The sequence below is a fragment of the Gasterosteus aculeatus genome, chromosome 6, assembly GCF_964276395.1.
Source record: "Gasterosteus aculeatus chromosome 6, fGasAcu3.hap1.1, whole genome shotgun sequence".
Lineage (NCBI taxonomy): Eukaryota > Metazoa > Chordata > Actinopteri > Perciformes > Gasterosteidae > Gasterosteus > Gasterosteus aculeatus.
The window spans coordinates 2252017-2265125 of NC_135693.1; the positions used below are offsets into that span (position 1 = coordinate 2252017).

General features: G+C 46.1%; 1 protein-coding gene across 1 annotated transcript in view; it reads left to right on the forward strand.

Moving 5' to 3' along the window:
• The window catches only part of pdzd8 (PDZ domain containing 8), a 39792-nt gene that overhangs the window by 2947 nt on the left and 23736 nt on the right, over positions 1-13109 (forward strand). Inside the window, exons 2-3 of the mRNA XM_040179197.2 lie at positions 10548-10673; positions 11453-11555. Of these exons, the coding sequence (XP_040035131.2) occupies positions 10548-10673; positions 11453-11555 (229 nt within the window). The remainder of the gene's footprint in view (positions 1-10547; positions 10674-11452; positions 11556-13109) is intronic.

The window sequence follows — 13109 nt, forward strand, 5'->3', positions numbered from 1 at the left end:
TTCGTATGTATCACTACGAATTTGTATCTTCAAGATTTTTGTATACATTTTTACCAACAGGTTTTGGAGATCAGGCTGTATTACCATGGACTAGATGAGCTTTTCTGGTGTGTAACTACTTTTCCTAAGACCGTATCATAATATCATATTGATCTTAGTAGCATATCCCCATCCAATAACACAAGGAGAGGTAAAGCGCATTGGTCTGACACAAACTAGTCTTAGTGCTTAGTAGGCCTATTTTGGTAAATAAACTTGAGAAACTTCTGACTTGACTGTTAGTTCATCCAGAGAGATGAAGGATTGTCATCAATGGGCGATGCCGAACAGTAAAACTAATGGAAAAGTAAATTACTGCCTAACTTCGTTGGGGGGAGTAGAAATGAAGGCTTTCTGACTTTATTCTGTGTTTTCTGACCTGTCACTAGAGCTGCTGCTCTGTAAACTTCCTCCAGTAGTGAATGGCTCCTTTATTTCCATTTTAAGTTCTCTTGTGGAACAACAGTCAACATTGTGTAAATAAGGAGTTTCTTTCTCGTACAGGGACTTTTTAGTAATGTTTGGATGGCGACTCATCACACGTCTGTCATTTTTAGCTGTGGCTGTATCCTGAGAAGGACCATGGTAGTGGAATCAACATGACCTCTAAGTCTGAGCTTTGTTAACCAATCTCAATACAAGGTCCACAATATTCTGGAGCTTTTGAGTGTATTATAATCTTCCTCAGTCCACAAGTTCATCCAGATGTCATGGAAATTGTAGATCAAATTTACAATTGTTTGCTGGGAATATTTGTGTATAAAAACAATATAAAGTCACAGTCAAATGATGGCCGTTTTTCATTCAGAACTTCCCACCATTCCTCCCTGTCTTTTTCTGTGGATGTAGATACTGAAAACTATGCAGTTTAAAGCTACTGAAAGAAAGAATCTACTTAATTGACCCCGGGTCAAGTATTTTTTTTGTTGTTTTATATTGTTCGTTGAAAGAGTCCACAGAATGGCTTTGAGTTCCTTTTTTAAAAAGGAGAAACGGAAGATGCACAGAAAAGGGAAGTAGAGCATTTTCGTGCGAGAGAAAGGAAACTCTCTAAAGCAGAGGTCTTCAACAGGGGGTCTGTGACCCCCTGGGGGTCCGCGGAGGTACTGCAGGGGGGGGGGGGGGGTCGCGAAATTTTTGGTTGATAAGACAATTTTCTTTCCACAAATTTAAATGTCTTCAGAATCGGAATTGTATTTATTGTCTTCTTTATTGTTACACATTAACATAAATCCAACATAGTGTAGCGAACGGATAAATTAATGGAGAAGACATTATCTTTCTGTCCGCAAAACACACATCCAGCTTCCTTCAGCAGCTCTCAAGCTGGGCACCGGTTCACTCACAGCACCTTTTATGCTGATACCAGGGTTCCTGCGGGTCCTTAAAAAGTCTTAAAATGTCTTAAATTAAAATTCGGGTAATTAAGGTATTAAATTGTCTTTAAATTTCACGTGAAGATGCTGTAGGTATTAATTTTTTTGCCGGTGCACTTAATGCCAAGCATGAAAGCACAGTGGCGTAAAACATCCAATAGTTGATTAATTTAATTTAATTTAATTTAGTATTGTGCGAAATGAGAAATGTCTGCGCAATTGAATAGCTGTTTACGGTACGTCGGCTAGAGGCACCAGCCAATCAGATCACGTTCATGCTCACGTAAAAGCGCAAAGCTCAAAAATAAAAGATGGCGGACGAAACTCTGTAGAATAGGGGGTCCCTGCTCCATCTCGCCATCAGTTTGGGGGTCCTTGGCCTGAAAAACGTTGGAGACCCCTGCTCTGAAGCTCTGCGTTTGCTCAGTGTTTGCTCTCTGAATCCTTAACTCATTGATCACACTCCTGGTTTTGCGTCTAGGAATAGTACTTGTTCAACAAGTAGTTTTGTGAAATGTCAAGTCTCCCTGTTCCTGATCAGTCTGCCTCAATCTGTGGTCACAGATGATTGATGAGTGCAGTGTCTCTCTCTCTCTCTCTCTCTCTCTCTCTCTCTCTCTCACTCTCACTCTCACTCTCACTCTCTCACTCTCTCTCTCACTCTCTCACTCTCTCACTCTCTCACTCTCTCACTCTCTCACTCTCTCACTCTCTCACTCTCTCACTCTCTCACTCTCTCACTCTCTCACTCTCTCACTCTCTCACTCTCTCACTCTCTCTCACACACACACACACACACACACACACACACACAACTTGTTTATATTCAGACATTGGAGTACCTACTTTTCCTCTCCTACTGCCGCCTCCACCCACCCCCACCTTACTGCTTCCTCCTTCATACCCACTCCCTGCCGCCTTTCTACCTCCTCCACCCACCCCTCCTTTCTGCCTCCTCCATACCCCCTCCCTCATCCATCTATGCCTCCTCCATACTCCCTCCCTCATCCATCCACGCCTCCTCCATACCCCCTCCCTCATCCATCTACGCCTCCTCCATACTCCCTCCCTCATCCATCCACCCCTCCTTTCTGCCTCCTCCATACCCCCTGCCTCCTCCATCTACGCCTCCTCCATACTCCCTCCCTCATCCATCCACTCCTCCTTTTGCCTCCTTCATGCCCCCTGCCTCCTTTATGCCTCCTTCATACCCCCTGCCTCCTTTATGCCTCCTTCATACCCCCTGCCTCCTTTATGCCTCCTTCATACCCCCTGCCTCCTTTATGCCCCCTGCCTCCTTTATGCCTCCTTTATGCCCCCTGCCTCCTTTATGCCTCCTTCATGCCCCCTGCCTCCTTTCTGCCTCCTTCATGCCCCCTGCCTCCTTTCTGCCTCCTTCATGCCCCCTGCCTCCTTTCTGCCTCCTTCATGCACCCTGCCTCCTTTATGCCTCCTTTATGCACCCTGCCTCCTTTATGCCTCCTTCATGCCCCCTGCCTCCTTTATGCCTCCTTCATACCCCCTGCCTCCTTTATGCCTCCTTCATACCCCCTGCCTCCTTTATGCCTCCTTCATACCCCCTGCCTCCTTTATGCCCCCTGCCTCCTTTATGCCTCCTTTATGCCCCCTGCCTCCTTTATGCCCCCTTTATGCCCCCTGCCTCCTTTATGCCTCCTTCATGCCCCCTGCCTCCTTTCTGCCTCCTTCATGCCCCCTGCCTCCTTTCTGCCTCCTTCATGCACCCTGCCTCCTTCATGCACCCTGCCTCCTTTATGCCTCCTTTATGCCCCCTGCCTCCTTTATGCCTCCTTCATGCCCCCTGCCTCCTTTATGCCTCCTTCATACCCCCTGCCTCCTTTATGCCTCCTTCATACCCCCTGCCTCCTTTATGCCCCCTGCCTCCTTTATGCCTCCTTTATGCCCCCTGCCTCCTTTATGCCTCCTTTATGCCCCCTGCCTCCTTTATGCCTCCTTTATGCCCCCTGCCTCCTTTCTGCCTCCTTCATGCCCCCTGCCTCCTTTATGCCTCCTTCATGCCCCCTGCCTCCTTTCTGCCTCCTTCATGCCCCCTGCCTCCTTTCTGCCTCCTTCATGCCCCCTGCCTCCTTTCTGCCTCCTTCATGCCCCCTGCCTCCTTTCTGCCTCCTTCATGCCCCCTGCCTCCTTTCTGCCTCCTTTATGCCCCCTGCCTCCTTTATGCCTCCTTCATACCCCCTGCCTCCTTTATGCCCCCTGCCTCCTTTATGCCTCCTTCATACCCCCTGCCTCCTTTATGCCTCCTTCATACCCCCTGCCTCCTTTATGCCCCCTGCCTCCTTTATGCCTCCTTTATGCCCCCTGCCTCCTTTATGCCTCCTTTATGCCCCCTGCCTCCTTTATGCCCCCTGCCTCCTTTATGCCCCCTGCCTCCTTTATGCCCCCTGCCTCCTTTATGCCTCCTTCATGCCCCCTGCCTCCTTTCTGCCTCCTTCATGCCCCCTGCCTCCTTTCTGCCTCCTTCATGCACCCTGCCTCCTTTCTGCCTCCTTCATGCCCCCTGCCTCCTTTATGCCTCCTTCATGCCCCCTGCCTCCTTTATGCCTCCTTCATACCCCCTGCCTCCTTTATGCCTCCTTCATACCCCCTGCCTCCTTTATGCCCCCTGCCTCCTTTATGCCTCCTTTATGCCCCCTGCCTCCTTTATGCCTCCTTTATGCCCCCTGCCTCCTTTATGCCTCCTTCATGCCCCCTGCCTCCTTTCTGCCTCCTTCATGCCCCCTGCCTCCTTTCTGCCTCCTTCATGCACCCTGCCTCCTTTCTGCCTCCTTCATGCCCCCTGCCTCCTTTATGCCTCCTTTATGCCGCCTGCCTCCTTTATGCCTCCTTCATGCCGCCTGCCTCCTTTATGCCTCCTTTATGCCGCCTGCCTCCTTTATGCCTCCTTCATGCCCCCTGCCTCCTTTATGCCTCCTTCATGCCCCCTGCCTCCTTTATGCCTCCTTCATGCCCCCTGCCTCCTTTCTGCCTCCTTCATGCACCCTGCCTCCTTTATGCCTCCTTTATGCACCCTGCCTCCTTTATGCCTCCTTCATGCCCCCTGCCTCCTTTATGCCTCCTTCATGCCCCCTGCCTCCTTTATGCCTCCTTCATGCCCCCTGCCTCCTTACTGCTTCCTCCTTCATGCCCCCTGCCTCCTTTATGCCTCCTTCATGCCCCCTGCCTCCTTTATGCCTCCTTTATGCCTCCTTCATGCCCCCTGCCTCCTTTATGCCTCCTTTATGCCCCCTGCCTCCTTTATGCCTCCTTCATGCCCCCTGCCTCCTTTATGCCTCCTTCATGCCCCCTGCCTCCTTTATGCCTCCTTTATGCCTCCTTCATGCCCCCTGCCTCCTTTATGCCTCCTTTATGCCCCCTGCCTCCTTTATACCTCCTTCATACCCCCTGCCTCCTTTATGCCTCCTTCATACCCCCTGCCTCCTTTATGCCCCCTGCCTCCTTTATGCCTCCTTTATGCCCCCTGCCTCCTTTATGCCCCCTGCCTCCTTTATGCCTCCTTCATGCCCCCTGCCTCCTTTATGCCTCCTTCATGCCCCCTGCCTCCTTCATGCCCCCTGCCTCCTTTCTGCCTCCTTCATGCCCCCTGCCTCCTTTCTGCCTCCTTTATGCACCCTGCCTCCTTTATGCCCCCTGCCTCCTTTATGCCTCCTTCATGCCCCCTGCCTCCTTACTGCTTCCTCCTTCATGCCCCCTGCCTCCTTTATGCCTCCTTTATGCCTCCTTCATGCCCCCTGCCTCCTTTATGCCTCCTTCATGCCCCCTGCCTCCTTACTGCTTCCTCCTTCATGCACCCTGCCTCCTTACTGCTTCCTCCTTCATGCCCCCTGCCTCCTTCATGCCCCCTGCCTCCCTCCTCTCTGCCTCGTCCCTTTTGCTTATTGTCGTTCCAGTCGATCCACCGCTGCTGTTAGAAGTCGCAGTTATTGTTATTATCTCTATTAGTCTGTCATATAGATCGACTGCAGTAAGTTGTTCATCAGTGACAATTAATTCCACTTCCACTGTCCTTCCTGGGAGAAGGTCTGTTGATTTCTTATATTGGGCTAAAATAATTAAATTGGATTGACTGTAGATGAACTGAATGTAGGTCAAAGGCTATAAAAAGGACCTTTTTAAGTTTCAAGTTTTTTGCAAAATGCTCCAATTATGTGGACCTCCAGTAATCATCTAGTCACTGAATATGTGGTCTTCTACTGCCAGTTTTCCCCTAGGTGTAATATTCTAGAGAAATATAATAATTTCTTGTGATATTTGTGGAGGGATTGTTTAACTCTGATGAGGTGGCGGTATGGCCAAAAATCCATATCACGGTATTTAGAAGGATTCTGACGGTATCCCAGTATGTGACGGTATTGCTTAGTAAATGCACTAATTCATTGACCCCATAAAGGTCCGCCTGTATCATGCTTTCATGTAGCAACAAAGTTAACATTTCTTGTTGTGAGCCGTACCCAGTATGTTCGGCGGGGTCTTTTTTATAAATCTAAAATTATTAGTGTTACAAATTGTGTGTCACAAGCTCTTGTGGTGTTTTACCCCCTTAAAGAGTGTTTGTGGGTTATTCATTGTTATAAAGTTATAGCCAGGGGTGCACATAACTTTTTCAGTGAGTGACTCAGGTGAGTACATGGAGATGGTGTTTGGTACTCACTCCATATCTAGCGTGGTCTTAATAAGTGCAGTCTTCCCCGCGGTCCTCTGCTTCAGCTTCCTGCATGGTAGATGATGATGATGCTGCAGATGCACCTCCCTGTCCATGGTTGATTCTCCGATTAGCTGTCTTCATCCAGAGGTCAACAGCTTGCTTTGGGTCAAATGTCTGTGGTCTGCTTTGACAGGTGAATGTGCATCAGGGCTGAGAGACGAGCATGTGACAGATGAGATCTGTACTTGTTTTTTATTATGTTGAGATGTGAGAATCCTCACAAGCTGCACTGCTTAAAGGCAAGAGACCAAGTCATACACAGAAGAGGCACCCAGGCGTTTTCCTGCCTGTTCAAAGCGCATCCATTCTGTCACAGTGGTGTCTTTGTCAAGTTGTAAGGTGGCCTCATATTTCTTCAGAATGCTGCAAACTGTTGGTCAGCTTTTCCCTCTGAAACCTAATGGTTGTGGACTTCAAAATGTTGCCAATGTCAATCATGTTTGACAAAGCACTGAAAATGCTCTGTCCAGATGTGCTGCAAGTCACTGTTATCACTCATAGCGACTTGCATTTTAATGGCTGGCAATAGTCTTGATGTTTGTAACAGTGTTTCATGCCTCCATGCAGACCATCTGATATTATGAAACTTACCCAGTTTCACAAAGGAGATCCCATTTTCTTCACACAGCTTCGTCAGTGCAGCACTTTTTTTTTTTGCTCCATCTTTCTGTAAATAAAACTGCAGCAGCTTGACCACAGAGCGATTAAATGTCTCACAGTAAGGAACGTTGCGATCAGCTGATTTTGCGCTGTGTGTGTGTGTGTGTGTGTGTGTGTGTGGGTGCGTGCGCGCAGAATGTGCACAAGGGAGTCTCCAACTGCAGCAAGTTGCCGGAGTTTTGGTACAACGCCGTTGTACATACCGACGTTGACAGCCGCCCCGTCTGTGCACACAGCGACTAACTTCGTTGTCCAGTCATCCAAGCCCGTGTCCTGGAAAAGTCTCACAAGTCCGTCTGTTATGGCCTGCGCGGTTCGGTCAGCACCCAGTTCAATCAGTCCAAGAAAGTCCGAGGGAAACTCTCCGTTGTTGGACACAAACACAATGTAAACGATTTCCTGCTCAGTTTTTGTGATGTCCTCAGATCCATCAAAAAGCAGCCCCCAAAATTCACCAGACTGCAACTTGGCTCCCAACTCCCCGCTGACGGTGTGAACAGTGCTCTGCATGATCCGTGCGTCCCCTTCAACGTGAGCGATATGCACCTCTGACATTTACTCCGAGCCGCTTCAGTAAAGGAACATCCTCAGAATAGGAAGACATGGGACGTGTGTGTTTAGCTTTATGAAACCCAAGGAAGAAAATATTGGACAGAGCTTGCCGCTGTTCTTCATTCAGCTTGTCTCGCCATCTGGCAAGTGGGCGACTGAACACTTCTTCTCGGCTAGCTTGTTTATTAGCAATGGCTTGTGCCACATTCATGTGCTTCTTGCTCTTTTCATGTTTGTCAAATCAAGGATTCTTTGAGCCTTTATATTAAACGCACCTGTTTTGTCCGCTAGATGTGTGTGTGTGTGTGTGAGCGGCAAATCTTGCACCACATTTCAGTGCGCTCATCGTTCGCTTCAAGCCACTGCACATCTTGGATCTTTTTTTCGGCTCTGGCTCCAGTTGGCGTTTCTTTGTAGGTGGCGAAACGCCAAAGAAGCTGCTTCAGGTCTGTTGCTTTTTGGACATCTCTGACAGTAGTTGACAAGCAACATGTGTAAGATTTGATAAGATGATCGGTGCGCAAAGTAACACAAGTGGCATTTACGCATTGTTGATTTTCGGCGCGTACCTGCGTACCAGTCATGTGCACCCCTGGTTGTTACCATGGCGCGATCTCAACACACAGAAGAGAAGTAGCTCCGTCCGCTAGGCGCTCCTCGATGACGTGTAAAAAAATAAATTCTGCCGCCTGCCGAAGAGCAACGTCGGTTGTTATAGAGTAACACCGCGAGATACGCAAGAAATTGATACCGTACGGAAATCTTATACCGTTTGAACCGGTGTACTGCCCAGCCCTAGGTGGTGGGGCCCACTATTTGGTCAACCACTACCAGAATGTCCTTTTATTTTTTTAAAAGGTCCTGTGGAACCAAGGGCGTAACCATGGAGGCCAGTGGCTTTGCCTCGTCGGCCTCTAGTCGGCCTGGTGCCCGCTGAGCGGAGCGAGCTGTCACTCAGAGTCCCGGATTCTTAACAAACGAAAATAAATTGGAAATAAATAAGCTATAACAACAGGCCGATCCATTGTCCGGGTTCATAAAAGGAGAACATATATTTCACATATTTCCTGCTGGATATTGGGGGGGACACGACCCCCCAAAAGAATGCGTGGTTATGCCATTGTGTGCAACTGATAAAGGCAAGCCATGAATATGAATTGTTTCCCTGGAGTTTTGGAGAGGCCTGCAGCAAACTCCAAATCAACAGAGCGTGCCTAGTGAGTGAGCGTGGTGACATAAGGAAGAGCGGCCTCAGAGAATGAGCGCTGGACCTTGGGATTTGATGAGTGGGACAGATGGTGGCTCTTTGGAGGGCAGGGTGCGACTGCGGCTCACTGGAGGTAATCCAGGCATTACAGCACCCACGTAGAGTCTCAACCGTTATGGGGGAATACCAGGCTGAAAGCCTATTCTGATATGGGATGGTCTTATTTTGCCCTAATCGCCATTCCAGTGATCTAGTTTGGTATTCATACGGGAAGCTGCATTGCAGGAGCTTAGATGAGTGGAGAACAGAGCAGCCTGGAAAACGGCTTGCGCATGTGCTAGCTTTTGAAGTTGCATAATTAATAGAATACTAAGCACAATCACAATTTTGGCTTCCCATAAATAAGCGGTAAAAATGAGCATTTGACACGTGTGCTCCTCCGGTAGAACTCTTGAATTTCAAGTGCTTCAGGGATCAATCCAGATGTTTGGCCTCACCTTCTGGACAGCTGTCATGCCCACTGTACCCATGTGGTCTACAGAAGCAGCCAGAGCAAACCTTTTGAATTTAGACAAAATAACTTGATAAACTATAAAAGAACTAAAACTAAAAACCAACTTATTTTATGTATTTTACTAAAATAGCATGTGAACGTGGGAGTGAGAGCAGTGCTCTATTGATTTACTTTTGGATAAAAAGACCTCAGAATCTAAATGCTAATATTTTTACATAAGCAGCATGAAGCACAGGTTGAATCCATACCACTAGATTTTTGTTCTAAAAAAACGATGTCTGTCCACGCGCCGCTTCAGCATCATTTTCAAGATGATCTGTGTCCACATGGGTCCATTGGGGAGATTTGCATGCAGAAACACCACAGTTCAAGCATTCGGCTAATTCTGAACAGGCCGCTGAGCTAGTTAATCAAAATAAAATGTTAGCCATAAACGTCCACTCCTTCTAGATTTATTGACCGCTCAGGGGTGCAAATTTCTTTCTTATCTCACGCGTGAGGGCTGTCCCGCTATTGGTTGACAAAACCCTGCCATGATGGAATGTAACTTCAGTTTCACTAATAGCAAAGTCCACTGTTCAGAACAGCAAGAGCCGCAGGCAAACCACAGTGGCACCAAGAGCCCAAAATAGGATAGAGGATGGGGGTGTGCTCTCAGTCATCATGTGTATACATTACAATGACTGTTCTCATTGAAACTCCACCAGGCACCACACCCTGCACAATTAGTTCCGCTTAAATTCCTCCCAAACAGCCTACAGCAAATCACTGGTGATGCCTTCCACGCCGTGTGGCTCCATACCTTTCAGAGGAGGGGGACCGGTCTCTCAAATCAAAACGTTTTCACTGAGTGCCCAAATTTAGCTTCTTGTGTCTGTCACAGAACATCCAATCGGCGTTGTCATGGTAACCGGGGTGATGCTAACTTGTGGTGTCCTACTAACATTGTTCATCTCTGAAGTAAAGTCTCAGTTTTACCTTCCAAAATAAAGAGAATTTTCTTGTCCTAAATAAGATTTTCTGATTATTGACTATCTTGATTCAGTAAAATAACAACGAGGATCCGGAATAACGTTGCCCCCCCCTCACCCCCCCCGAGCCATTCAGAAATTACTATAAATTTCAACTTCTCAATGTTAATCTGTTACTTTGTTATTGTCATCTGTAATAGTTATTGGCATAATCATACGATTGTATTTTTATTTACCAAATTCTTTTAGCTGCCATACCTTGTTGTCTGATGTTAAACAGAATGTTTTATATCATTAATACGTTGTTTTCATTAGCCTTTAGGTCTGTTATGAGAAGGTCTGTGTGTGTGATCAGTTTTTATTCCACTGCTGTCGTATGTTGAACACGATGTAGGGTTAAAGAGATCATTTTTGACGCAGTCAAGTAGGTCGTATCTGTGTTTAGAGTTTAGATCCTGACTAAAAGGTTCTTCTTTTGTCTCTGCAGATACAAGCCCTTCTTTCCGTTCCAAGTGCAGCCGCCGCTGGGTTTGGCTTGTGATTTGGACCTGTCCATCCAGGACAGCAGACTGGTGGAAGGCCGACTCAAAGTCACCCTCATTGAATGTAGCAGGTGAGACAGTGTGTGTGTGTGTGTGTGTGTGTGTGTGTGTGTGTGTGTGTGATGTATATAATATTCACTTTTCCCACATTTTGTTATGTTACAGCTTTATTCCAAAATGGATTAAATTCATTATTTTCCTCAACATTCTACACACAACAACCCATAATGACAAAGTAAAAACTGTTTTTTGCAAATCTGTTAAAAACAAAGAACTTGCACTGATGGTAATAATTTCATGAATAAGCTTCAAGTGAACATGGTGTGTTTGAGTGTGTCTGAGTATGTGCGTCTGTCAGTGTAGTGTAGAGAAGTTCAGATTATCCTGTTTTGTGTTTTTTTTAATTGTATTTTTCTTTCTTTCTTTTTTTTATAAATGATTATGTTCAAGGAGCGACTTGTTTGTGGACTTTCTGAAGTCTTTCCGCAATGTGAATTTGCAGTTCTGTTTTAGAATAAAGGGTGGAAATTAAAGCTTTTTTTATGCTGTTTTTTATCAGATTCATCAATAAATTGAAAAGATTGATTGAAAATCGATTAATCGATTATCAAAATAATCGTTAGTTGCCACCCTAGGTGAATTTGGGATGTAGGCAAATGTTTTGTGTCCTTAGATTGGATCCCCTTGTAGGAAACAGGTGACATACAGAGTCTGGATTCTACAGTAGCCCATGAAGGACAAACCAAACACGGCCTTCACATAGACAAACACAAACCAGCAGAGACACGTGGATTAGACGTAACTGGTGCTTCTAAAAGTTTTCACTGAAGAATCTCACATGTCTCTGCAGACTGTTCATCCTGGGCTCCTATGACAGAGAAACCTATGTCCACTGCACCCTGGAGCTGAGCAGCCACCAGTGGAAGGAGAAGACTCGCAGCTCCATCAAACAGGTGCGTTCTCCTCTTTCCGTCCTTCCCATAAGGCATACGTACGCAGTACTATCCAATCTAACAATCCAATCTCTGCTCAGGTAGACGTTACTCCTTCATATCTTTACGTAGGTAATACTTGTTTGCTGCTAAATTAATGCAGTGAAAATATCAAATTTAGCATATTTTTAAAAACTCACTTTTCAAACACCACAAAGCATAACGCAAACATTTCCTCAAATGACACAGATTGGACACTATGCTTTATTGACACATTAATAAAAGCGTATTTTCATCATCCTTGCACTAATGTTATTGTCCCATTGTTGACATTATGAGCAGCAGAGAACATTTTCAGGCCCCCCGGCAGACCTTTTCTAATTGCTGCAATTTAGAGATATTACGTCTATCACATCAGGCTGGTTTGGAAGTGACTAATGACAGTTTTAGAATGTCAGCCGTAATCACAGTGAAGCTGAATGCTGCCTGCTATTTTTGCCACACACTTCTGAATGCCATTTGCAACGGCCCAAAGATTTGTAATTGTTGGGCTCTGTGTCGTCATGTCGCGGCCGGTTCGATCCTCATCCAGCAGGGGGCAGTGAAATATCAGGCCTCCATCTGACTGCTATCCACATCATCTCACCCTGTCACTGCTTTCCTCCCAAGGCAGCAGTTTATTGTACACTTACACAAGATGTTTATAGTACTGGCGTTCAAATTTAACCTTTACTTTGCAAAACAAAAGAAATTGATTCCACATCCTGTAATTACACGATGAAGAGCTTTATAAGATATAAGGGCAGAGAATTAAAGATGACCTCATTTACACATGTGTATCATCTGGGGTGCAATGGAAATGTTAGATTCCTGTGTGTTTTACTTCAATTTTAAAAGTTGTAATCATATTTCATGGATTTGTTTTTTTTCAATTATCAATGTCATTTAGTTGGGTTTTGTTGCATTTGAATCTCCATCTCCAAAGCATATGCTACACAACAAAAGTCAGTCGTTGCATATGCACACTGTACATGTATGGAACTACATACAACCTTTCTCCAGAAGTGACCCAATGGTTGGTAAAGGTGCAGCCAGCATCCAGTAGGTAATGAACATGAGAATCTCCATCAGCACAGCCACTCCAAGTGGTCCCACTTCAAAGCTCTTGTATCCCTTTTTTGTTAAATTAGGCATATAAATGCAGATTCACCGTGGCATTTCAGCTTGTTTTATCAGACTTGTCCAGTCTGTGTGTCCCTTGCAGGACTCTGTAGTATGGATGAAAAGGCTATACCATCCGGAAAAGGTCAATTTGCCATCTTTCTGGCTCTCTCCATTTTCCTGCTGATGATTGCCAGATATGAGCTTCTGTCGCATCTCTCATGAAAACAGCCGCTTTGCGTGTGCTTGTTAGGGGATTTTCAAATGCCATAAAAAACATTATGTTTAACCACTGTGAGCCGTATGCTTCTGCTTTCTTCGGGGTTGGTTTAATGCCTGTTATTGTCCTAATATCGTCCACAAATTCAAGGTTAATTGTTTCACATTTTACAACAATAACGCACAACTGAATGC